The 27,699-nt window shown below is 49.2% G+C and overlaps 1 protein-coding gene across 2 annotated transcripts in view; it reads right to left on the bottom strand.

The window, feature by feature from the left end:
- Positions 1-27,699, bottom strand: part of LRRC8C (leucine rich repeat containing 8 VRAC subunit C) — a 77,287-nt gene that overhangs the window by 7,839 nt on the left and 41,749 nt on the right. For both annotated transcript variants that reach the window (XM_084759775.1, XM_084759774.1), the window contains one exon: positions 20,367-20,508. In XM_084759775.1, coding sequence (XP_084615901.1) covers positions 20,367-20,504 — 138 coding nt within the window. In that variant the 5' untranslated portion in view covers positions 20,505-20,508. The remainder of the gene's footprint in view (positions 1-20,366; positions 20,509-27,699) is intronic.

Genomic DNA, 27,699 nt, shown 5'->3' with positions numbered 1-27,699 from the left:
GCCTCTCAGAAGATGGTTATGTTATTATTCTAAATAACACACTGGGTCCAATTTCTGATGACTGAATGTATAGGTACGGAGACACTCACTGGAGTGTGGACAACCCAATGTCAACCCTTTAGGAAAAGGACTCCTCCTCCTTAAGTGGACTCCAGCTGCCAAAAGCTGCTCAGCTAGGTAAGGGGCTTCATGGCCTGGCTGCCATGCACACTGAGACTCTGACTGGCTGGCCCCGGCTGCCATGCACACCGGGACTCTGACTGGCTGGCTCCGGCTGCCATGTACACTGGGACTCTGACTGGCTGCCTCTTTCTTATGCAGGCCATCACAGCTACTTTGAGTTTATGACTACACCGAGCATGTCATGGCTGGAAGACAGCATCTCACGGCCCACCTCCTTATCCTGTGAGTCTTACATTCTTTCTGCACTTTCTTCTTTGCCAGTCCACAAGCCATTGGTCAGATGCCTCATTTAGGATGAGCATTCAGTCACACATTCTCAGCGGTCTGCCAAGCTGGGAGTCTCTGCATTGACCGCTGCACTGAGTAGGTTTTTCTTTTAAGAAGGGGTCTCACGCATCACAGATACATGGCCCTGGACTTGCTAAGTAGCTGAGGGTGACCTCGAACTCATGATCCTCTTGTCTCTACCTTCCAAGTGCTGAGGCACGGACCACCATACTTGCTTTGGGAGATGCTAGGGATTGAACCCAGGGCTTTGTGCATGCTAGGCAAAGGCTCTACCAACTGAGCTACAATTCCAGTGCACCTATGGTAGATTTGATCCAAACTGGTAGAACAGACACACACCAAAAAAAAAAAAAGAAAAAAAAATCAGGTGGACTACACCAAAGATATTCAGTCTTTTAAGGGAAGAGGTGACTTGGTGGGGTGTAAGTTTATTTTGGCAGTAGCCAAGCAACAGAGATTCCTCATAATGCTAATGTCTTGACAACCTTTATATTAAATACACATCTCTGTTGGAACTGTCTCTGTCAACCTCCACTCACTTAGCAGAGATGCATATAGCTGGTACTACATGCTACATCCCACAACACTGATAACCAGAGGTGCCCCAAGTCAGACAACAAGTCAAATTACTCCTGTCATCTTAGGGCGCAGCGGGAAATACATCCCAAGTTGTATTCCCCATGGCTTGTCCAGAGACACCAGGAAGCGGCCTTTATCATCTAAAGGGTACCAGGTATCTGCTCTATGGCTGTGACACGGAAAAGCACAACAGCATGAGCAATGCTTGCCCTGCAGTCCCGCTACAGATAGACACGACCGTCGAAAAGTCAGCAAGAGTACAAGTGAGGCAGAACGCCCTCCACAGGGCGGCACAGGAAGTGCAGTAGGAGGCTCCAGGAGGAGGCCCGACTACATTGGGTCTTGACGTTTCTAGACTTGGATAGGGCATTGGGGAATGGAAGGTTAGAGCTGTGTAGGTTCCAGGGACAGGAACAAAAGGCTGCACTGGGTCAAAGAGAGAAAGACACCGGGAAGATGGATGGTCAGTCTTTACTCACTTCTCCCGGGCAAAGGGATAAAACGGGAGGGAAGTGGTTCTTAAAGCCACTGAAGTATCAACATGCAAACTTAAGTTCCGTCTCCCGGAGGCCAGATCCCAGGGGAAAAAGAACCAAGGCCAACTGGCACCTGTCTTCTTCTCAGGGCGGAAGCATTAGCTCAGAAAATGCTGACTTTGTTCCGAGGTTACTGAAAATGTCTTAAGTATCATAAAACCTTTCAGAGAATGAGAAGGAACTGAAAAAGTCAGGGCAGATGATGCTGAAGGAACGAACACTTTGGGAGGCTCTGCAATCGTCTTACCCGTGAGCCTGCCGTCTTCCCAGCCCAGCCCTGCATATCTGGGGGTAATTACCCCAGAGCACAAAAACAGACATCCATGAGACCCACACTCGCTGCATCACTGTCACCAGGACAAACAAGGTCTTTGTTTCCAGGGGAAATGGGAAAGCAAAAAGAGCCGTGCCCTCACCCTCACTTCCGGCCTGCTGTGTGCGCATATATTTCCCCCTGTTATTTAAATGACTTTCTTTTCTTCTTCCTTCCTTCCTTCCTTCCTTTCTTTCTTTCTTTTTAAGAGAAGCTTTAGATTGACAACAAAATAGAAGGAAGGTGCAGAGACATCCCATGAGCCTCCCGTTCATAGATGCATGCTGAGTCCTTTTACCAGCACCCCTAATGGTGCTACAATGGATAAGATGGACCTATACAAGATGCCACTGTTGCCCTAAGTCCACAGTTACTTGGTGGCTCGCCTGGTCTTCTGTACCTATGGGTCTGGACAGCTCTATGACACACAGTCATTGCTGTGACATCCTGCAGGGCAGTCTCTCGGTACAGCTCGTCTGTCCATTGCTGTCCCTCCCAGAACGCTGCCCCTGCCTCAAACACTGATATTTCTATCATCCTTACAGTTTTGACTTCTCCAGAATGTTCCACAGTTGAATCGGACAGCTTGTAGCCTTTTCAGGTTGGCTGGCTTCTGTCACTCAGGTCTAAGAGTTTTCTCAGCTCGCTCAGATTCTTCCTGACAGTACTGGATAGTAGCCTGTTGTCTAGAGTCCCTCTAAGCCATGGTGTTTAAAACTTACAGAGTGGTTAGGGAACAGCACAAAGTACGTGGAGAAAGTTTAGACCCACAGAGCCAAAAGAGGGAAAAAAGTCTCAAGCAAATTGTGAAAGTTTAACTGGTTATTTAATAAATATGAGTACTAGCTACCACTGTGGTGCCGTGTCAGGGCTCCTATTATTCCCGTGCATGAGCTCCTGAGTGTGTATTTTGAAACACACACACACACACACACACACACACACACACAAGAACTGAGGAAAATGAGGAAAAAGTTTGTCTTTATTAGTTGTAAGAAGAAACAAGGCCAAGTGCCCCTCTCCCCCAGGCCTTAGAAATAAATGCTCTGTTGTCTGGATTGTGCCTTTTTAGTGAAGATGCTCAAAACTTAGAAGATTGTCAGGAAGTAATGTGTACAGCGATGAAATTGTATAGGTGAGAACCAAAGCAGAGGAAGAACAAAGACACAGAGTTGCCAGCTTTCCCGCCGCCCCCCCCCCCACAGAGTTGCCAGCATTACCTCCCACCTCCCCGCCCCAGACACAGAGTAGCCAGCCCCCCCTCCCCAGACACAGAGTTGCCAGCATTACCTCCTGCCTCCCCCCGACCCCCCACAGAGTTTCCAGCTTCGCCCCCCTCCCCAGACACAGAGTTGCCAGCATTGCTTCCTGCCTCCCCCCCCACCCCCCACAGAGTTTCCAGCATTACCTCCCGCCTCCCACCTCCCACCCCGCCCCCCAGCCTCCCCGTTATCAGCATCACACAGCATTGGTTACAAGTGAGGGAGCCACGCTGATCAGGTCAGTAGCTGGTCCCTGAGGATGGAAAGCGAGAGGTTCAGGAAGGACTGCACACAAACCCGCATCTTTCTCAGTGTGGAGAAGACAATGCCCATACGTATCGTGCGTGTGTGAACTTTTTCAGCGGTAGAAGATAACAATGGTATGCATTCTGTGCATTTCACAGAAACCAGACTTGGGCAAATCTTGCGAATATGAATCAACAGAAAGTTCTTCGTTTGAGGAATACGAAATGGCACCATGACGGACGGCATGAATCCCATGTCATTATAGCACAGACCGAGTGAACGCCTAAACACTCTACGCCCCTCAGAGTGAGGCGCCCCCGCTTGAACCCCATGGCTTGATCTCACGTTAGGAACGCCGTGAGCACCAGATGAATAGACGCTGTCTTCCCCCAAGGACGACAAGTCCCAGCAGTACACGAATCCCTAAAACCGGATGCCATTAACTACTGGAAGCATCTGACAGCTAGCTACCTTCTCCTGAGAAGAAACAGTTTCTTATGCACATTTTCCAAACTGCCAGAGCTAAGTGCAGCCTGCTGAAGATCCAGAGTGCCAGAGTCGGGAGGCGTCACATTAAGATGTCTCTGTGTTTTGATACTTGGCTCCATAACCACAGTTCTCCCATCACCACAGGCTCCGATAGCAACGTTTCTGAGAGGACGGGGCGACAGTGTCTACCTTTATCATTTAATACCATTAACTCCTGGTTGGCCGGACACTTTCCAGACACCTGGGATGGGTCCATTTCCTGTGTTTTGGTTACACTGTTATTGCCTGCTTCCTTCTGTGGAAGAATACAGCTCCACATCTGACAAGGAGTTAGATTAAAAACTGAGGGGGTGGGGCACAGGAATTAGAGGGACTGGTGGCGTTTTCCAAGTAGATCAGTAAATTATCAGATCCATAGAAATGTAAGACTTCAATAGGACGCATCTATTTTGAAGTTAAAAACACCCAGGAAAATCCAGTAGCTATTTAAAAACCTATGGATAAACATTAGGAATATACACTGTACGTGACAGCTTATTTCTGTGATAAGTTTGAAATATTTACCTATAATTATGCCCCTGAAACAATACAGGAAAAACTATTTCTGAAGTGTTGTGCAAAAGCTGACTGACTGACATCTTACTCAGCAACTGTGGGTTGCTGATGAGTGTGAGCTGCAGAGCAACCACAGCAGCTAGAAATGTTTAAAAAAAACAAAAAACAAAAAACAAAAAACAAAAAAAACCACCAATCTTCTGGCTTACCCAGATGTATCAGCCACACAAAAAACTCAATACTAGAAACATCCAAATTAGTAAGGATTCCATTCTACAGTGTGGGAAGCCGCAGCACACACCAGCACCATGCACTACAGCGTGGGAGGCAGCAGCACACACCAGCACCATGCACTACAGCGTGGGAGGCGGCAGCACACACCAGCACCATGCTCTACAGCGTGGGAGGCGGCAGCACACACCAGCACCATGCTCTACAGCGTGGGAGGCGGCAGCACACACTAGCACCATGTTCTACAGCGTGGGAGGCAGCAGCACACACTAGCACCATGTTCTACAGCATGGGAGGCAGCAGCACACACTAGCACCATGTTCTACAGCGTGGGAGGCAGCAGCACACACTAGCACCATGTTCTACAGCGTGGGAGGCGGCAGCACACACTAGCACCATGTTCTACAGCGTGGGAGGCGGCAGCACACACCAGCACCATGCTCTACAGCGTGGGAGGCGGCAGCACACACCAGCACCATGTTCTACAGCGTGGGAGGCAGCAGCACACACTAGCACCGAGCACTACAGCGTGGGAGGCGGCAGCACACACCAGCACCATGCTCTACAGCGTGGGAGGCAGCAGCACACACCAGCACCATGCTCTACAGCGTGGGAGGCAGCAGCACACACTAGCACTGAGCCACACCCTCCACACAGGAGTCACTCTGAAGCTTCTCCTTTCTCAGAGCGGATGTAACAGCAGCAGGAGTGCTTCTGGCTTAGGGTGAAAGTGGCCTGTGATGACCTGGGAGGACAACAGCCCTGATGGGAGCACCTGCCTCTCTCTGCTCTCTCTCCTATTCTCCCTGTCCATTTCCTTGCTAGTTTACCCAGCTCTTCCTCGTCCCTGCTTTGTTTAATTATTGTTGTTGTTGTTGTTGTTGTTATTTTACACTGAGCATGACAGATCATAATGCCAAACAAAGAGGCCAAACAGCCCACTCCCCCACTTCTGAGATGATTTTTACAGGAGAGAAAGACCTGGTGAGGTCTGAGGTGTGCCCAGGTCACCAGACTGTTGATACTGAGGGCAGGGGCCCCAGCCTTAGCATCAGTTGAATGGTTTCTGTGCCTAGCTTTCCCTCCATGCCTGCACATCTTCTGCAATAATTCCCACACGCCAAGTATCGTCATCGGGCACCTGCCCAGAGGAGCAAGTGGGTATTTGGCCTTGGGTCTCTCTCAGTCTCTGTGCGGTTTACGTAAGGGCTCACACTTCAGTCCCACGGAATGTCCCAAGTGAAGTGGAGGTCCTTTGAAATCTATGGCTAAAGAGGCTAGGTGAAACATATTCCAATTATACTGTAATTAATTTTCAGAACAAAACTAAAGTGTGGGCTGGGCATGGGCTACGTGGGTAGAGCGCTAGCGCGAGGACCTAAGTTCGGATCTCCAGAACCCTTACAGAAGCTGGACGTGGCGGCACCAGGCTGTAGCTCCAGCACCAGGAGGCAGGCGCACACGGCTCTCTGGAGTTCAAGGCCAGCCTGGGGTAAACAGCTAGTTCCAGAACATCCACAGCTACATAGACATTGTCTCAAACAACCAAAACAAAACAAAACAAAAAACCCAAAACAACAACAACAGCAAAAAGAAAAAGAAAAAAAAAAAAAAACTAATGTGAAGAAGTGATTGAAGAAGACACCTGGCTGGGCGCCGTGGCGCACGCCTTTAATCCCAGCACTCGGGAGGCAGAGGCAGGCAGATCGCTGTGAGTTCGAGGCCAGCCTGGTCTAGTCCAGGACAGCCAAGGCTACACAGAGAGACCCTGTCTCAAAAAGGAGGAGGAGGGAGAGAAGAGAAAGGAAGGAAGGAAGAGGAGGAAGAGGATACTTGGTGCCAACCTTGGGCCTCCACTAGCACTAACACGGGGAAAATTCACCTCAAGTCCTGTCAAGAGCACGCCCAGACTGCATATTCTGCTGGAAGTTTTGAGGAAAGCTTTAATTTTTCACTTGAAACTGACCTTTCTAGCTAGAGCTATAAAAATACTCACATTTTGTATTTCTAGTGAACACTTGTGGTTTCTTACAAAACAAAATGCTGACGTGGCTGATAACCTGCTTAGCTAGGCAAATTATTTGGGGTTGAGGGGGTTGCAGAAACTAAAAATATGCGTGTCCATGGTGTTTCAGAAAAGAATGCACCACCCAGCCTTGTAGGCAGAAAGCATTTTCTAAGAACAATGTAAAACACTACATTGTAACACTCAACACCACAGCAAGTTCCGGGGCTCCAGCTTTGGGTGTCAACAGAGAACTCCCCAGCTTTTGAGGACACTGCTTTAATAGCAGAGCTCAAACAGTGCCAGCATCCTGAGCTCCCTAGAAAGCGAATGCCTCAGCTTGTGGCACGCGGAAAGGATCTCTTAATACTTCAGGCCTTTATTCTTTTTTTTCCGAGACAGGGTTTCTCTGTGCAGCCTTGCCTGTCATGCACTCACTTGTAGACCAGGCTGGCCTCGAACTCACAGCGATCCGCCTGCCTGCCTTTATTCTTTTAATCAGGGAGTGTCTGATTGTCTGTCTGTCTCCATCCGTTTGTCTATCCACCCACCTATCTTCTTCCTCCCTCCCTCCTTGCTTCCTTTCTTAAGTCCTTATTTACTAAAATTATCTGTGTGAACATTTATGTCCTACAAATCCTGGCTTTTGGAATACCTTGTTAACACTTTATTCAGAAATGTAATTTATTCCTATATTTTTCTAGCCTTGCATAAAACATTAAGGGCTTTGATTTTCAAAGTAGACTTATTCTTTTGTCTCTGTTGTAGTCACTGAAATTTATTTATAGGTACCCACTGTAGAAATTATATAGTATTATGAGTACACACACGAATTCCAAGTTTGACACAGTTTGAATATCTTTAGGAGCCAAACTACGTTTGAAGTAGTCAGAGCCTAGCATGGTGCCTGTAGCTACAGAGTAAAGTGACAGGATGAGTAAACAATGTGTTTTTCTGTCTCTGTAACTCTTACATACAACCTCTTGGGGGCAGAGATGGAGTCTTAAATTATTCTGTATTCCCCATAATTCCTACCAGAGTCCTGGGAACTCAGTCAACATTCCACAAATGTGCACTAATGTATCTGTATTTTAAGAGCGCAAGTTTCACAGCACAGGGCTCTTCTATCCCCAGACAGTCTCAAAGAAAAGGAACTGCGTTGTCGAGGATAAATGATCTCGCTTAGGCCTTCACTAAACATCTCCTAAACTCTCTTCCAGCTCTGACAAGCTTACTCTGTAGAAAGAAGCGACCGGTGCAAGACCGCAGCCTTCCAGAGTAAGACCAAACCCCTGTCACAAAGGCGCCACCATTATTTCAGAAAAATACAAAGCCTCGAAAGACGACCTATGTTCAAAAGCCAGGGGATGAAAGCAAGCACTCAAGAATAAAGACTGAGAAGTTGGCTCCGGAGCTAAGAGTGCTGGCTGCTCTTCCCGAAGACCTGAGTCTGGCTCCCAGCACCCAGGTCAGGCAGTTCACAGACACCTGCAACTACAGCGCCAGGGCATCTGCTTTCTCTTCTGGCCTCCTTGGAGACATCACACACATGTACATACACATATACATAAACATGAGTAAAATATTCCTTACAAACTTGTTTAGGGGAGGCAGAGGCCAGTGGATCTCTGTGACTTTGAGGCCAGCCGGGTCTACAAAGCAAGTTCAGGACAGCCAGGGCTACAGAAAGAAACCCTGACTCCAAAAACTAAAAAACAAACAAACAAAAAAACCCGAAACCAAACCAAAACTTGCTTAGAATAAAAAGAACATTCTCCCATGAAAAGAGATGAAGGTTTTGAGACTCAGGTCAGCCCATAACATCCAACCCAAGAAAACAAGCCCAAGTCACTATATTGCTCTAGAACCTATGCATTGCAGATAAAGTCTTCTGGAGATATATCAGGCAACTTCTGGGTAATGGTAGAACAAGAAAACCAGCATCCTGGCATCCATCCCTCTCCAGAGCTCCCTGCCATGGTCCCACTTTACATTTCCAGTAGCTGTGGCTACTACAGGTTATATACTCACACGCTAAAATTCAGGGCTTATACCTGTGAGCATCACTAAATGGGTTCAGCAAGTGGAAGTTACATGTGTGTGCATGCATGCGTGCGTGCATGCGTGTGTGTGTCACAACAAAGAAGTACAGGCCACGGGTCTGAGGCGTGGGAAGGAACGCAGGAAGAGCTGGAGGGTGAAGAAGGTGGGTAGAAAATACATAAACACAGTCTTCCACCCCACCGCTCCCCCTCTGTCTTTTTAATCCCTCAAACCATTCTTTCCCATTATCATAATAAATAACCGCTCTTCATTTAAAATTGGGGGAAAGTTTATAAAGTTTCTAAAAAAAATACTACCAGTATTTTATTAGTATTGTTTTGGATCTGTAAAATAATTTTTGGGGACTGGGTGTGGTGTCACCTAAAATGTGTAACATGTTTCTATTTGTTTTAATTATCTTTAAGGTTACTTATTGAATACCTAAATGTTTCCTGCGAAGGTCGTGTCTATTGGCAGTTGGCTTATTTCCTAGGCCACTGATTTCTCCTGTGCTTTTCAATGGTGCTGGTTTTTTTTTCCTTTTAAGCTTTTTAGTTGGTATGTATCTTTCTAGCAGTAAGCATTTAATTAACTAATTAATAAGCATAGTCACTTATCCTGTTTCTGAGACAGGTTCTCATGTAACCCAGGTTGGCCCTGAGCTGTCTCTGTAGCCAAGGCTGCTCTTGAAATCCTCATCCCCCTGCCTCAGCTCGCTAAGTGCTGAGATCCCAGCTCACTGAGGCTGGGATTACAGGTGTGCTCGGCCATGTCCGACTCATATTTACATATTATATGTAGTGAGTTCCTGGCCCCCAGGATGACGTATGAACTGCCTTTACCCTTGACAAAGAACAGGGACCCAAACGTTCTCCTTAGTCCACATGACACCATGATGCCATGGATCACGTGACAGGGATTTTTAAAATGCATGTAACAAAAACACGTGATTTTGCAAAGGAAACTTAGCTTAAGAGGAAGAAGCACGCGTTGCATGAAAGGAAAGGCTCCAGTAGCAAGCTAGAAAATTCCCAGCTGACAATTAAAATGTGCTTCCTCTTTAGCCTCGGTCAGCACAGGGCCTCAGATTCCTGCAGGGGTACAGGAGTCGCTAGTGTTCTGGGGGCGGGTGGAGGTGGGGGGTAGAGGAAACAGGGAGGAGCAAAGTCATGGAGAAGAGGAAGAGCAGGTCTAATGTGAGGAGACAGAGGGGTCTCAGACACCACCTTGAGGAGAAATAAATAAGTCGGCCCCTCCGATGTTATAGTAAATAACTGCTCTCCCCATCCCCCATCTTACTTTTATTTTGCTATCCATTCCCGGCTGGCCTCAAACTCACTGCCCCAGACTTGCTTCTAGCTTGCACCGTTCCTTCTGTCTCTGCCTCCGAGGTGCTGGGCTGCCAGGCCTACCACACGCAGCTGATCGTGATCTCTAGAGGTTTGGAGGGACTTATACACACATGAACAGCATCACAGACTAAACATGTGCTCGAGCTCCTTGGCCTCACACAGAGGAGAGCACGGTGCTCTATTAACCCTTTGTGACTAGAGGGAGGGGAAAGACGGGCAGCAAAATAGTTTCAAGCCACGACCATGGGTGGGGTACAGGGAAGCGTCCCCACTCGCTGACCGGGCAAATAGACGGTGGTCAGGGTCTGAGAACAGCACCGGGACTCCTGCCTTTTGCCAAATTCAGGAGAGTGGGGTGAAAGGTAACTCATAAGTTATTCTTGGTGGCAGGAGGTCACTGCACCTTCAATTGTCATGGCGAAGGAACATGAGAAGCAAAGTCCCTGCAAGGAACAAGTGCTTGACTAAAACACAGCAATGAAGGGGCCCTAGTGCAGACAGCTCTCCGTAGTGGGGTAGCACGGGGCTTGAGGGTCATGCCGCCTTCACCGTTCCCCAGCCGCCGCAGATGAGAAGACCCTTCGGTGTTCTTTTCATAGCTGAGTGATTTCTAACTTAACACCTCCCAGAGTCCCAAGTAGAACGGTGACATCCATGTGGGCACAGAGAAACTTAGATGAAGCCTTTGTCTCTTTGTTTTCTGCTTTCTTGAAAATTGGGCCTCAGGGAGCTGGAGAGATGGTTCAGAGGTTAAGAGCACTGGCTGGTCTTCCAAAAGTCCTGAGTTCAATTCCCAGCAACCACATGGTGGCTCACAACCACCTATAATGTAATCTGATGCAGGTATACAAGCAGACAGAACACTGTATACAAAATAATAAATAAATAAATCTTTAAAAAAAAAAAGCAAGAAAGAAAATTGGGTCTCAGTAGCCCAGGCTAGCCTGGATGTAGCCCAGGATAGTGTCAAGTTTATGGTGCTCTACGTGCCCAGGTACTAAAGTATGATTCCCCCAGGCCCAACTGAGGTCTTATTTAAACCTGCTCATTGGTCCCTCTGCTACTCCCCTGGCATAGTAGATTTCCCCTTAAACTGAGGTCGGGCAAGGACCTCTGGGCTCCCCCTGCAGCAGAAGAGAAATTCAGAGCAGGCCGTGCCTGCCGACGGAGCCCTCCGGTACCACTGAAGCTGGTGATTGTTCCTGCCTGGACTTTCTGTGAGCTGCCTGTGAGGTTTTTCACGGAAAGCCATCTGCCGTGGCTGTACAGAGAAGAACTTCCACACACACACTGGAAACCCCCAATAAGCTCAGCTGTGCAGGTTTATGCATGAACCTGCTGGCCAGTTTGCCCCAGGGCTTAGCTTAAACACACCGGAACATTTCTTTTTTTTCCCGTCTTTTAAGCCATTGAAATAATTCTTTTGTGGCTCCCACCCAACTCAGAAAGCAGGAAATATCTTTGCTGTGTAACAATCACAGGGCAGGTCCCCGGGGGCTCCCAGGGACTGGCACCCCCAATTCCTGCCTCTGGTCCCTAACTGCTCACTCTGTGTTTGTATCAGGCTGCCTGCAGGCTGTTGTGGATTTGCTTATAATAAGATAACCTAAAGTCACGGAGCAGAAATCTAAAACAATCTGATTTTTTTTCCAGGAAGTAACGTGTTGACCTTTCAGGGTTTGGTCTCTTTTACAGAGTGTGTTGAGGTTTTGAATAGAGCTGTTTATAGCACAAAGTTGGATGTTTACACTGTGGGTCCTTGAGGGGGCCATGACTTACAGAAATAGGATACACACACTCCTAGGCCCTCTTGGCTAATGAAGAATTGGTACTTGTTTCTTCTGTGGACTGCTGTCACGTAAGGAATGCTCTTTACACAGGCCTTTCTGCTGCTGTAGTTTTGAAAACCACTGCTTGCTTTGAAATGAATAAATATTGGTCAGATGGGTAACATTTGAGGGGCTTGACTCCAACTTTTGCATTCTGGGGGCAAGAAGGGGCCTAGCCAGTACCCCTTTTTTTGATAATGACTTCCCCCCGCAGTGCTCTTTTGTTTGGTTGTTTGGTTGGTTGGTTTTTTGTTTTTGTTCTTTCAAGACAAGATTTTCTCTGTGTAGCCTTGGCTGCCCTGGACTCACTTTGTAGATAGACCAGGCTGGCCTCGAACTCACAGTGATCCGCCTGCCTCTGCCTCCCGAGTGCTGGCCACGCCCGGCTCCCCCAGTGCTCCTAAAGGTGCACTGCACTGTGTTATATGAACAGTGCATTTCGGGAATAAACAGATAAGCAAGCATGGCTGGCCTCACAGGAAGCAGTTTCCATGATCCTCGGGCTGTTGGCTAGTGTTTCCTTGCCACTCCACGGGCCAACTACTGCACCTCTTCCCTGCTGGGTCTTCAAACCTGGGAATTAACTCTCTTGGTAACTAAGGTCACAAAGAATGCCTGGACTTTCCTTTTACCAGGGGGACTATCAAGGCATAGAGCATATTTTAGCCATTTTAATACTGCTGTGGAGATGCGAAAGGAATGTGAGCTTCACAGAGAGCCCCTTGTGTCTCAGAGGCTGGCAGTCCCTAAGCCCGCCGCAGAGGATTCCGGAAGCTCAGTCCAAATAGGAGCTCAAACTCCTTTCTCAAGGAACAGTATGTTCCCTGCAGTGTGGCTCCTGGGCACTTTAAAGATTCCCCTTAGTAATTTATAGCAGTTTTCTTCTTGGTTCCTTAATGCAGAAGCTATTATCTTACGCAGGCAACAGTGAGCAACCTTAAAAAGTCGGAGTCTGTAAGGCTGAACTTTGTAACTTCACATCTACCTCCCTCTCCACTGTCCTTTTATAATCTGGACATGTGTGCCCCCCAGCCCTTCCCCAATATTCTACAGCAGAGGGCAGGGTAAAAGGCACAAGCCTTATCCTGGGGGTGAGACCCCTTTGAGAGTCACATATCAGATATCCTATATAATATAGCAGATATTTACGTTATGATTCATAACAGTAGAAAAGTTACAGTTGTGAGATACAATGACATAATTTTGTGGTTGGGGTCACCACCACACGAGGAGCTGTATAAAGGGGTTCAGTGTTAGGAAGGCGGGGAACCAGTGGGTTAGAGAGAGGGAGCCCGAGAGATAGTTTGTTGCTGCCTATACTCTTAGCTTTAGGGCAAGCTAGCCCAGCTTCTGTCCTTCCAAATCCTTATCTGAGAAGCAGGATTTGCCTCACCACAGGCCTCATTCTGGGAGGCAAAGAAAGTCCATGTGGACTCTAGCCCAGGTTGTTTCCCTATGTGCTACTGGTTAGCGCTCTGGCTAAGGGGAGTCTTCCATTGTGTGCCACAAGCAGGATGCTGACCATTGCTGACTCCACCCTCAAGATGGCAGCCAGGGCTCTGTCACTGTGGACCCTGGGCAGGCTGCTGAAACAATCAGACTGTCTTCTGCGCATGCACAGATTTCTTCCCGTTCCTGTTATCTGAGATTCACTTGCTTGTCTTCTCTCTGAGTTCCTGATCTCCAGGGACTGAAATGCCACTACAGGATCATGCTGAATACTCTCAAGAGTCAGCCGGGCGTGGTGGCGCACGCCTTTAATCCCAGCACTTGGGAGGCAGAGGCAAGAGGAGCGCTGTGAGTTCAAGGCCATCCTGGTCTACAAAGTGAGTCCAGGACAGTCAAGGCTACACAGAGAAACCCTGTCTCAAAACAAAACAAAACAAAACAACAACAAAAAAAACAACCAAAAACCAAAACCAAAACAAAAAAAACCAACAAAAAATATTCTCAAGAGTCAGTGACGTGCACTCAGCAAAGCAGCACTGTGTGTGTTCTCAAGATCTTAGAGCACTGACGCTGGGGCTTGGGGCCATGCTGTCCTTCTCTTTCAGTGTGCTGCACCCCACATGGCCATGGCTGCCATGTCGATGCCTGTGAATGGTCCGTCATTCCTGCAGGCCTGGTGACTTGTCACAATGGTCTCTCTTCTTGGAGTCGTGGCATCTCAGACTACACTTTCTGCATCTAGACCACTGGCAGCAGATTAATTCCCGAGGGCTGTAGAGGTGAAACAGCATGTGTAAGCAGCCTAGGCTAGCTAACCTATCTGATGTGGGTCACTAAAGCAGGGGTGGGTGGTCTCACGGTAACTCCTACAGCTTCCACCCCAGAGAGACAGGGTGGGGGTGTGCTGTAGATGGATAATTTTAATGGTGCAACCAAAAAAAAAAAAGTGTGTGTGCTTAATGTGTGCTTGACACCCACTCTGACGCTTCAGACACCTTTCCTGAGTGACCTTACTATGGATACTGGTTTTTTTTGACTGGGAAAGGTTCTCCTACAGCCCAGGCTGGGCTTGTTCCTGTTATGTAGCCAAGGATGACCTTGAACTTCTGACCTTTCTGCCTCCACTTCTCAAGGGCTGGGGTGGGAACTGTGCATCTGCAGGCCTGGCTTGTGTACTGTGTGGGATGGAGCCAGGCCACTGTGCCCACTGGAGCAGCACGTTGCCAGCTGAGCTAACCCACAGCTGCACTACATGACCTTGGTGGACATACTCTGTCCTTACTGGGGCTCAAGTTAAATTCTACTTCTCCCTGACTCCAGAGTCCTCCCTTTTTTCTGCACTCTGTCCAGCTCTGGGATGTGGGGACTGCTAGGTGGTTCCTGTCCAGTGTCGGAGCTCTGTAGAGCCAGGAGGAGACGTGCGGTCTTCCTGCTGGTCCAGGCACCTTCAGCTAGTGGCCATTGTTAATCTGTCTCCTTCCTTAAGACCCACATGACCATTGGAACCATTTCCTGTGGCCTACAGCCACAAAGTCTCTCTGCAAATGTGGCTCATCCTGTAGCGCCCCTTCCAAACAAAGGCTTTGTCGTTCCTTTATGGCAGGAGATACTTCTAGCTAAACGGGGTCCTGCCCAGCGAAGGGGCTTCCCGCCCAGGGAAGGGGGCTCCTGCCCAAGGAAGGGGTCTCTTGCCCAGGGAAGGGGTCTCCTGCCCAGGGAAGGGGGCTCCTGCCCAGGGAAGGGGGCTCCTGCCCAGCAAAGGGAGGTCCTGCCCAGGGAAGGGGGGTCCTGCCCAGTCAAGGAGGATCCTGCCAAACCAAGGGGGTCCTGCCACAGTGAGTCAAGGGGGAAAACCTTCTATCTAGGCCCCTTCTGTCCCTCCCCTGGAGATCAGTGCCCACTGCTACCTAAGCACTCAACATTAGCCTGAGTGGTTGACAAACACCTCAAGGACAACAGGCTCAAAAACAAACCCCTTCAGTTGCTCAGGTCTGAAAGCCCTAGAGAAACAATACCATCGTTTTCCCTCTCACATTTAACATTCAATCACCCAGAAACTCTTGGTATGCTCCCCTAAATATAGCCAGAGCTACTGTCTCCAACCTGGTCCGAGGCACCAGATTACTCTCTGAATTGCTGTAGTGGGTTTCCAAGTCGGCAAGTGATAGGTTTCCCTTCCACGGCGTCTGTACTGTTCATTCCCTCTGTCTCCCATGTGAAAGTGCACCCCCCCTTTCTACTGGGGTTACATCTAGATGACTGCAAGGTGCACTGCCAGGTGCTGCGCTGCCAGGTGTTGCGCTGCCAGGTGCTGGGATTATGAGACAGACTCTCACAGTGTAGCTCAGGCTGGTCTGGAACCTCCCTACTTGGCCTTGGGCTTAGGAGCCTTTTGCTTCTTGGGTGCTGAGCCCGTAAGCACGTCGCGTTGCCTGGCCTAACTCTGGTTTCCCACAGCTGGAGTGGTCTTGGCAAAAATAGCACCTCATGCTGGGTGGAGTGGCACACACCTTTCCTCCCAGGATTGAGGAGGTGGAGGCAGGTGGATCTCTGTGAGTTTGAGGCCAACCTCAAAGAGCCAGTTCTAGGACAGCCAGAATTATATAGTGAGACCTTGTCTCAAAAGAACCAAAATAAATAGATAGATATAGATAGATTAAAAAAAAACATAAATGCCACCTCACAAAATCCCTCTGCTCATAATGGTCCAAGTGGGTCCTGTCTCACTTGAGCACAGTCACCTTCCAGAAGTTGACAAAGCTCTCCACAGCCTGGCTGCCATCGCCTCTGAGGCCCCAGCTTTACCTTTAACGTGCCACGGGGGTTGGGGGGGGAACCCTTGCTTGCTTTCTCGGTTCACCTCATATCCAGACTTAGAAGACATAAACATCATGGTTCTGGAATCCCTTACAGACAGGACTAGAGTGGCAGCTTGCACGCACCGCTTGCACGCACCGCTTTGCCCTTGTGGGAGAACCTTCGCTGCTGTAGGAGGAGTGGCCCACACGGCTCCCCGAGTGCTTCCCTCTCCCCCTTCCCCCCACCCCCACCACATCAGGCTCATATGAAGGAACAGAGTCTGTGCCTCTTGGAAGCCAACAGACACAGGCGCGTGCTTACACACAAATGCTCCCCCCAACCACAGAAGTCCAGCCATATGGCCAATCACTGCTCTCTCAGCTTAAACGAAGCCCACCAATCAGTGGTCATTTACATCTTTTTTTCTTTTCTTTTTTTTTTAATTTAGCTGATTTATTCAGATCATATCTCAATTGTTACCTCCTCACTTGTATCCTCCCGTTCCTCCCTCCCTCCCTCTTACACCCTATTCCCCTCCCCTACGCCTGTGACAGGAGGGGACCCCCTCCCCCACCATCTGGTCACAGCCTATCAAGCCTCATCCTGGTGGCCTGCTTATCCTTTCTCTGAGTGCCACCAGGCCTCCCAAAGCAAGGGGAAGTGGTCAAATATGGGGCACCAGAGTTTATGCCAGAGTCAGAGCCCGCTCTCCACACAACTGTGGAGAATGTCCTGACCATTGGCTAGATCTGAGTAGGGGTTCAATGCTTACTGCATGTATTGTCCCCACCCCCTGGGTCCAGATCCACCCGTCATGATGTTCTTCTTGTAGGTTTCTAGGACCCTCTGGATCCTTCTGTTTCCCCACTCTCCCGTACTTCTCTCACCTAGAGTCCCAATAAGAAGTCTCTGCATCTATCCCAATCTCCTCGTAACCCAGACCCAGAAAGACTCACATGGTATCTACTCACTTATAACTGGACACTAGCCCAAAAGGGGCATCCTATGAAGGCCAGTTACATCCTAAGCGATGCTGCCACTCGACGAAGTTAAAACTCTACCTATATCCAGTCTCCAGAGGAACAGAGGATGAGGGGGTGAAGGGCCCGGCACCCCGTGCCCCTGGACCCTTCTTCTAGCCTCTAGCTTGAAATGCTCCTTCCAGCCTGTTCTTGCCTTACCTCAGCTCCTTAGCCAAAAGCCACACTTCCTGCTCCCGCTGTCCTTCCCCCACTTACGTATTTCAGCTGTCTTTTTTCTGTGGCCCTCTCCTTGCATTCTAAGTTTTCTAACAATTCCCTTTCTTCCATAATTTCAATTCCTGTGGTTTTGGTTACCCGAGGTCGACTGTGGTTCTAAAATACAAAGTGGAAATTTCTAGAAATAAGCTTGACTACATTTTAAATTTCACTTCGCGCTGAGCGGTGTGAGAATGGTCACTGAGCGACTGTCCCTGGTTTTCAGGGTGACCATGGGGGCATCTCGGCGGCTGCGTTCCTGCAACCTGTACTTTAACAGTGGCCTCCATGCACCAAGGGTGGTGATTCGGACACAGTGACAGCCCCAAGAGAAGCCTCGTTTATCAGGGAAAGAAAAAGAGGTCTGCTGAGGTTGCCAAGATCCATTTAGTGGAAGAACAAACAAAAAAACATCAGGTTTGGTGGTGTCTGTTCAGAGCCCACAGGAGGTCTTGGACTGCATCGATCCCTCCCTGTTTGTAATGTACTCACTGACTTTACTTGTTTCCTCACTTTCCCCAACTGTGTAGTGTACGTGCTCCTGCACATGTGGGACTTATGTAGCATGCATGGCCCCTACGCGAGCTGCAGGTATGTAGTGTGCCTGCTCTCGCATGTAGCATGTGCACTCCTGCATATGGTGCGGTTCTTCTGGTTACAATTTCCAAGTGCTCACCACCAGGCTAGGGAGTAAAACATTTTTCTCACTTACATGAAGCGCAGCGAATGTGACATTAGGACCAGGAACAAGGACTCTGGATTCAAAATGCTTGGGTTTACATTGGGAGCTTTGCTACCTGCCGGGAAACTTCTCCTTAACCTCTGTGTTCTTAGGAAAACAACAGCTCCGACCTTAGAGTTGGCACAAGGAAGGAGTGAGGCGTGCAGGAGGACGCGGGACACACAGTGGCATGAGGGCACGGTGATCAGCAATGCCAACCCTTAAAAGGCTTCGTTTCTATACCGTGCTGTTGTTTGGAGGTTTCTTTTCCCATTTCTCCCAGGCGCTCTTCCTTAAGGTCCCAACCACCCCCAGACGAGGCCCCCAGACTCTACCTTCCATCCACTTGTCCAAACACTGAAACTAAGATTTCTTTTCTTTTAAGATTTATTTATTTTATGCGTATGAGTGCTCTATCTGCGTGACAGATGAGAGCATCAGAACCCAGTATAGAAATGCTTGTGTGCTACTGTGTGGTTGCTGGGAGCTGAACTCAGATCCTCTGGGGGAGCAGCCAGCGCTCTCAACCGCTGAGCCGTCTCTCCTGCCCCCAAAACTAGGATTTCTAAGGGCCCGGATGTTAGTTCCTCTCCTTGTCAGTGAACTAGGTGAGAGCTGTCCACCATTGCTGCCCACACCTTCCCTGAGCAGGGAACCCTCTGGTTTTCCCCCTGGCCTTAGAGATCCCATCTCACCTGCAAGACAATGTTGTTTCTAACACCTTTTCCTGTTAGGGGATGGTCTGATATATTTTGATGCTAATTAATAAAAAAGCCATCCCCCCTGGGCAGGGCAGATGAGATAGGTGTGGCTAAGGTTCCCAGGCTTAGAGAGGGGGGGGGCGGATATTCTGGGATGGAGAAGAAAGACGAAGAGGAAGAAGAGAGACCAGAGGGTCCCGAGAAGGGAGGAGAGGAAGGCCGCCATGGGTTAGATGGAAGAAAACACATGGCAGGCATGGATAGAGATTCAGCCCAGATGAAGAACATTAGCAAGTATTTGGGATTATGAATGGGAGGTAGCTTGATAGAAGGTTTTAGAAGCAGATGGCATGGGATTGGGGCAGGGATACCATACCCTGCCATGTCTGCCCTGCCCCAGATTAACTAAGGCTATTTTAAAATATAACAAGTGTCAGTGTCATGACCGATCACTAGCTGGGCCTACTGATAAGACTAATAATACAGATAATTTAAAAGCAATATTTCCCCTTACCGTTTCCCCTTGGATGACTCCGCTCACAGGCGCTGCACTGACTACCATCCTAATGACGCCCTGGTCTGAGAGTTTCCGATCCGATGCTGTGTTCTTTCTCACTTTTACAGTCCTCTCCTCTCCCAGTACCTTCTGTCTCCGTTCCAGCCCCCACCCCAGCTGGCCAGCTCATCCTCCCATTTTCCAGGCTAAGCTGAGTTCCTCGGTACTTCCAAGCCGGGGAGCCAGCATCACATTAAGTCTTGTCTGCTTTCCAGGTCCTTCGAGTGTGGTGCCTGACACAGTAACAGGCATGAAGATACATCTGGACTTATCTGTGGATACATGGCTTCTATACAGAATGCATTATGATGATCGGACTTAACATTTTCATTCAGAACTAAACACTGAGCACATCTTGGAATCTCACTAGTATTAATTCTCCCAGAAAACTCAGGCTCAAGCAAAAGGGGCAAAGAAAAGCAAGAAGCTGTATTTGGCAACTGAAGCTGGCATTGTGAACGCACGCCGTCGCACACTAAAGCGCAGAGGCGATGGAAGGCAAGGAGCCCCTTTTGACGGTATCAAGTATCACCTGAGGAGGTAGCTTCTTTGAGTTCTTCTAAGCCCAGCACCATCGCAATAGCAAAGTTCAGCAAGTGATTGCCAGCACCAGATAGCGCTGGAGAAGACTGCTTAATAGTTACACGCAGCTGGGCATGGTGGTGCACGCCTTTAATCCCAGCACTCAAGAGGCAGAGGCAGGCGGATGGCTGTGAGTTCGAGGCCAGCCTGGTCTACAAAGCAAGACCAGGGCAGCCAAGGCTACACAGAGAAACCCTGTCTCAAAAAACAAAAAACTAAAAAACCAAAACAAACAAAAAAGTTACACGCAATCCCCACTGCACAACCAGCACAGTCTCTCCTCCCGTACAGTGCTAGGGAAGTGAACCCAGCCTCTCATGTATTCTAGGCCATTTCCCACCAGCCCCGAAGAACCAGGCTCTGAAGCCGCACAGATTGGCTTTCAGTCCTCCACGGGTCGGGTGCTTACCTGTAAAGTACATCCAAACACTCCGATCATCAGCATGGCAACGGAGAGGTAATCCGTGAACACGTCCCACCACGGCTTCAGCACCCGGAAGGCCGGCTGCTGCTCGGAGAACTGCCGGAACTCTGTCACCGGGATCATGTTTCTGAGGAAGGGGGAGAGTGCTGGTGAACGGACTTTTCTTTGGACATCACATAGGGATTTTTTTTAAAAAACCAACATTTGAGATGCTTTTGTGAGCCTGAGGGGGTTTTTGGAAGCCCAAGGACTGCCAAGACACAGCGTCCCTGAGCTGGTGACGGGCCACCGACGGAGGAAAGGCAGAGAGCCACATACAGCTGAACTACTGTCTGGTGACCAAGCTCCCTCTGTGCATCTTTGGATTTAGACAGCCCCAGGTGTTTCCTGAGTCCTCACTTCCCTCAAGTACAGTATGAAGATGCCACCCGGAACTGGGTCCGTCTTTTGAAACGTTGTTGCTATTTCTTGTCTTCCCAGGCTGTGCTTTAGTGTAAGTGCCATTTATGTATCCACTTGTTACCGCTTTCCTGGGGACCTATTGATGGTGCTTTGCTTACTCTACAGAGGAGAATCATGTGACTTGGCCACTGTCCTTTGGTAGTTGAGGGGGGGGGGGCAGGGGGAGAGGAGGGGTGGCTGTCTCATTTTCTCCCAGTTTTTTTTTTTAAATCTAAGTGCATTTGTCTGAATATCATGTTTCACTGTGAATCTCAAATGTATCCCAATTTTCTCTTCTGAGAAATCAGTTTGCTCTGGAAACTTGCTATGATTCGGATTAAGTGTTCCCTAGAGGCCATGTGTTAATGCAGGTATAGCCCAGAGCCTGCGGTGTTTCTGGGAGAAGGAAGACCTTTAAGAGGTCAGGCCCAGCAGAAGGAAATCAGGTCCCTGGGAGCGCCCCTTGAAGGAAATACGGAGACTCCAGTGCTGGCTGCTCTCTCAGGTACCACACGAGGTGCAGGCCTTCCTGCCCAGATGTGACTCCACGCCCAACACCCAAAAGCAACAGGCAAACACATGGTGGGCTGAAGTGTTTAGGGCTATGAGCCAGAAGAAACCCCTGGTCTTTTAAAGGTGATTTATCCCAGGTGTTTGTTACAGGGCTGCAAAGTGAAAACAAAAGTATCTCTATAAACCCGACAGCTCAGGAGCTAGCGCTAACACTACGCTGCCCCTCCAGATGCCCAGGGCACTGAGGAGAGGAGGCAGGGAGGCTGAAGAGCACCACCAAGTGCTGTCTTCTTGACCGGACATGGAATTTGCACCATGAACACACACTCGTAGTGGAGACCTGCGCGTGACCTGAGAGGGACTGGGCCCTATGACACTCCACCGCGAGCTGGGGCTCATGTCTGCCTGGGGAGCTATAGGAATTAGTGGTTGCTGAAGGAGGGCACTAAACCAGGCTCTTACATACTGAGCCACCTCTCCAAATATTTTTAAAGCTATCATTATATAAACGTCAGGAGCTGAGCCAGGCGGTGGTGGCGCACGCCTTTAATCCCAGTACTCAGGAGGCAGAGGCAGGCGGATAGCTGTGAGTTCGAGGCCAGTTTGGTCTACAAAGCGAGACCAGGGCAGCCAAGGCTACACAGAGAAACTCTGTCACAAAACAAAACAAAAAACCAAACAAATAAAAAAAATCGTCAGGAGTTGAATGTAGAGGGGCCACTCAAGGGCCAGGGAGGGAACCAGAAGTGTCCTCTTCTGAGTCTGCCCCCATGCTCACAGCCTTCACCGTGACCCAGGGCTCCTGAGAATTTGCTGCTGGCCAGAGCTTTGGAAAGTCTCACAATATTCAGTCTGCCTTACTGCTTTACCATTCTTTTATTCAATGAGTTTCTGTTTTGTTTTGTTTTTGAGACAGGGTCTCACTATGGAGCCCTGGCTGTCCTGGAACTCACTCTGTAGACCAGACTGACATGAACTCACAGAGATCTGCCTGCCTCTGCCTCCGGATTTAAAGGTGTGCGCCACCACACCACCACCTGGCTGAAAAACGGTTCTTAAAAACATGCATTCACTTATGAAAATAAGTAAACATGACATAAAAATGTTGGTTTCATATTAATGTTTCTCATGAAAAAAAACCTATGAACTCAGAAATGAAAAGGATTCATTACATGTTAACATATACTACAAAAACTGAGATGTTCCAAAGCACAAAAAGAGCGCATTATTTTATGCTTTTACAAATCTCCCCAATATCCAAATAGAGTCGGCAGCTGGACTCAGGTCTGGTTCTCAAAGCAGTGTTGTGACATGCTGTTTGGGTTAAACTGCCTGAGACTGAACACAGCCTCATGAAGATACGTGGTCAGACACACAAGAGCTGTGTCAACAGTCTCTCACATCACTGTGGATATTCGGTTTTCTGACCCTGACTAGTTCATTACTGCATGGGCAACAGGGACGCAGCAGTGAGCCCCACCATGAGGGCGTCTCTGGGGCCCCCAAGACTTTCAAAGGCAACGGGCATCTGCAGCTGGATACAGAGAAGGTAAAAAGGTTTAAGCTTGAACAAGGGGTGGGCTGCTGTCTCTCCAGAGAACGTTTTTTGCACCTTTCTCTCCCTTGGGGCAGAGTGATCACCCATCGACAGGGCCTTTCAGTAGCCAGGTGTGGCCATCGGAGAGGCACCGGCTGGCTACAGCAGCAATGCAATGCCAGTCAAGCGCTCATTAGACTTGCTTGCAGGCAGGCAGCAGCCTTGGATGCCAGGCTGGTGCAGGCAAAGAGGCAGGCAGCGTTCTTCCCTTGCTTTAGGCCAAACCAGTCAGCTAGAGCCAGTGTCACTGAGTTCATCAGCGGCGGAGAAACGCAGAGGCTGTCTGGGTGCCCAGGAGGAGGGAGGCGGACATTATAGGACCGTACGGAACGCGCTCGTGTTGAGTTAAACCTGATGCTCTACTTGTAGTGTCTCCTTAGTTACAGACTCTGAGATCAGCTGATGGTTGGCTGGCATAAACGGCAACGGACTTGCGGAATTTCACCAAGTTTATCTTTACAACCGCACTGTTGTTCATGGGATGGTGGCCCAGGGCCTTGCTTCGTTGCTTATGTCAATCTTGTAAAACGTTTCATTTTGAGGCTGGAGGGACGGCTCAGAAGAGCCGTGGCTGATCTTCCACAGGCCGAGCTCCCAGCACCCACGTGCTAGCTCCCAACAGTAATTCCAATTCTAAGGGACCTGGTTCCTTCTGGCCTCAAGGGTACTGCATGTACACATACCTATGCATATACACGGTGTGAGTACACATCTGCAGGCAAAAGACACGTACTCCGCCCCCCCCCTCGCCCCCAATGTTATCATACTGAGGGCACAATGCTAACTTCTGAGTGTTTTACTAGTCCAGAAAGCTCACTGAGGGACACACATGTACACCCAAACGAGCAAAGTTGAGAAGTCAGATCACAAAGAGAACAAGCACTTGGTGTCATTGTGAAGTCCCTGGGAACTTAATGGTAGGGGTAAGGCACAGATGACACCCATCGAGGTGACTGGGAAAATTCTGTGACAGCCTGTGGCTGTCAATATCAAAGAGTGTTTGAAGGTTTTCTGTGCGGGTGGAAAAGGTTTCTCCTTTAAGCCACACGGCTGCTGAGTGAGGATCCCACGGATAGGACTGGGTTTTTTTTGCCTACGAGTTGTTGGCCCATGACACCCCAGAGGCCTCAAATGCTAAAGGCTACTAACACTGCTGCTGGTCGCCTGCCATGACTAGACCCTCCCGCTACAGGCATGTCATGCTTACGCTACAGGCATGCCATGCTTACGCTACAGGCATCCCATGCTTACGCTACAGGCATCCCATGCTTACGCTACAGGCATGCCATGCTTACGCTACAGGCATCCCATGCTTACGCTACAGGCATCCCATGCTTACGCTACAGGCATGCCATGCTTACGCTGTAAGACTTGGGGGAGCCAAGCTGGGGCTGAACCTTCCCTTCAGGTTAGCTTTGGTAGTGCCAGGATGTGCTCCTGAGGCGGCTGGGCGAAGAGTGGCCCAAAGCACTAACAAGCTGGGTGTTTACAGGTACTGAAAGGTGTCTGAGAGGCACACGAATGTACCCAAAGGAGCAAGGTCGGGAAGTCGCCTCGGTCAGTCAAAGGCTGTAAGGACCAGGAGCCCTAGCAGTGCCAGGCAAGAGGTGCCAGTTAGTGTCATCGTGGTCTCAAGTGTCATGCACGCAGTCAACTTTGGGCTTAATTCCCATTCTATAGGGGGAAATTTCACATGTGGTGTTATGAGCTTTGACCAAAAAAAAAAAAAAAAAAAAAAAAAATGGTGGTTGTGGAAGTCGCAGGCCCCTGGCTGTTTTGTTAGAGGAATATGACGCACTGCCTAAGGTGCTTTGCAGAGACCAGTGCTCCTGCTCCAGTGTCCTGTCATCAATCCTCACTCTCCTCTTCCTGTGTTTTGTCGGAGAAGGACTTTCTTTGGGACTCACTACCAGCCACACTCTAGAGATGGGACACACAGGGGAGAGCAGATAGGTACCCCACTGGAGTTGGAGAGACTAGTCAGGCATTTGGGGCATCCCCTCCGAGGCCCAGGAACTGTTGTGGAAGAAAGGGCTAGGAAATAGCGTGGGGTCACAGTCACTAAGTCAAGCCCCAACTGAACAACTCAGAGCTCTGTGTCCTCCCACAGCGTCACGTGGTCAACAGAGCTCTGCGTCCTCCCACAGCGTCACGTGGTCAACAGAGCTCTGCGTCTACGATCACATGGTCATCAAAACAACATCTAGTTAAAGAGGGCCAGTAACTAAACAACCTCTACTCAGGCAGAGGGGTATTATCTGAAACCAACTGAAGCAAAAACCAAGTTTGTCAGTGTGTGTTCATGAAGGCTACAACCCCTCCCCCTCCAGGCCTGGGCCTTGATCTTGATTTATGAATGGTAGCTTTCACACCACTGATTTTGCACCACCGCCACCAAAGGCAAGAGACACACTAGTTATCACTATAAAATGCTCGCCTTGTGGGGTCCCTTACAAAGGTCTGGGATAGTGAGGGTTCCACGGGCCCCCAAAGCAGAGGCTCGCTGGTCCTTATCAATGGTTTTCCTTAAAAAAGGCGAAGGTCTAGAGCCCACAGCAGTGGGGTTCTCCGAGCTGAGTTGTCTCCTAGGCTTGTGCTTCGCTATGGGAAACAAAGGCGGCCCAGGAGCCATAAAGCATGCTTGTGAGGCAAAGGCTCTCCTTGCTGGGCTGTCTCTGCAACAGAGTCAGCTACCGTAATTTTTGAAATATAAACACAGTCTACCTCTGCCTCTCTGAAACCGTGCCCATTTTCTTCTTTGGCAGTACTGCTGGGTGGGGTTGCTGTTCAGTGGTCGAGGATGTGCTTAGTCCGCACAAGGTTTTAAAGGCCACTTTGTTTGTTGCACTCACTGTTCACCTCTTGAAGATATTCAATCCTTTGCTCTGAAAACACTGGTAAGTGGGGCTTGGGGTGACAGCTCAGTCTGTGCAGTGCTGGCTTTGTAAACATAAGGATCTGCACTCTGTCCCGGGCCCCCTGTGAAAAGCCAGTGTGGTGAGGTGCAGTTACTCTCAGTTTTAGGCAACCCAAAACAGAACCCTGCGGCTAATTGGCCCGTTAACCCAGCCTCCTCAAAGAGCTCCAGACCAGTGAGATCTAACTCAAATATCACAGTGGACAGTGCCTCAAAAATAAAACCTGAGTGTGTCCTCTGGCCTCCTGCGTATGTGTATACGTGCACTTGCACACATATGACCATGAACAATACAGGAAAAAAAAATACTGGCACTATTAAGTGTAGTGTCTTCTATGGCTTTTCCTAACACAGCATTTCCTCAGCAGCACAGAACCGGAATAGTGCTCACACATTCTTCTATATTTATTAACCATGGCTCAAAGAATATCAATCTTAGTCTAGTATCTGGATTCCAACCCGACTGCCAGCACTACCAGGGGGTGTGTGCATCCCATTTGCTTCGTGTCTTTCTGGCAGTAACGAAATGACATTGTAACCTGAGCCTGCACAGCTGTACACCAACCATTCAGGGGAGCGAGAGGTGGGTCCTGGACAAAGAGGTCTGTGGTTTCACCTACCAGTGGCGACATCCTCAAAGAAAAATGATTCTCCCTCTCTCCCGACACCAGGATTTCCAACGGCTTTCTAGCTAGGGAGGGGACACGCTGTGAGCACGCTCTCCATCCGTGCTGGGACTTGAGCTGGCTGGATCTCGTGCACACGCTGTGCAGGTAACCACAGCAGCGTGGGGGGCTGTGTGTGCCGTGTCCCCCTCCAAGACAACCCCACAGCTTTCCTCTACATTCTCCACTTCTTATTTTTTCCCACACTCTCTTCAATACTTTTCCTAGGATTTTCATGCACACACAATCGCTTAGGCATGTGTTTGTCTGTGCATGGGTTCATGTATATGTCTGTATGTGTCCATGTGTGTCCGTGTCCATGTGTATGTGTTTGTGTATGTGTGTGTGTGTGTGTGTGTGTGTGTGTAGGGTATGTGCACACAAGACACAAATGCAGGTGGCTGCAGGACTCAGAAGCTGTGAGGCACCTGATGTGGACTCCGGGACCTGCGCTCAGGTCCTCTGTAGTACAAAGCCATCTTTCCAGCCCCGTGAATTATTAAATAAAAAGCTCAGTGTCCGGTTTGCATTGTCTCTCCCTACCACCTACCAGTCAGGGACACCCTAGAGGCATTTAAAACAACATAGGCTCCTGTCAGTGTTTTTGGTTGCCCACTGTAACTAGATGGTAAGACCCTGCTACTGAACACACCATGCACTTTGGTTTCAGGACATAGAAAAACCAATTTCAGATGTTCAGGAAACCCTCCCAGCTAGCTAGCTTTCAAAGTGCAGGAAGGGCCCGGAGTAGTGGCACATGCCTTTAGTCCTAGCACTCAGGAGGCAGAGGCAGGTGGATCGCTGTGAGTTTGAGGCCAGCCTGGTCTACAAAGTGAGTCCAGGACAGCCAAGGCTATACAGCGAGACCCTGTCTCGAAACCCCACCCCCAAAAAAAAACCCAAAAAAGATAAAAAGCACTCATTCCCCACCAGGATCAGTGCAGCCCTCAGACCTCACCTTTCCTTTCTGCAGCCAAAACAGCTTAATGCAGAACCAATGAAAGCATAGAAATTAGCAGGCTCTGTGCTCAGTCCCAAATGAGACATCTACACCACGGGCCTTCCCCTAAGCTCAGGGCCCCTCACAGAAGAGGGGGATGGAAAGATGCGCCCAGAAGCTGGGGGAGGGTCAGAGTGAACCAGAGTCCTCTGGACAGGACGGGACACTGCTCTCGTGAACACAGG

The sequence above is a fragment of the Acomys minous genome (genome assembly GCF_964271855.1).
Source record: "Acomys minous genome assembly, chromosome: 15".
Lineage (NCBI taxonomy): Eukaryota > Metazoa > Chordata > Mammalia > Rodentia > Muridae > Acomys > Acomys minous.
This window is presented reverse-complemented; position numbering and strand designations above follow the sequence as displayed.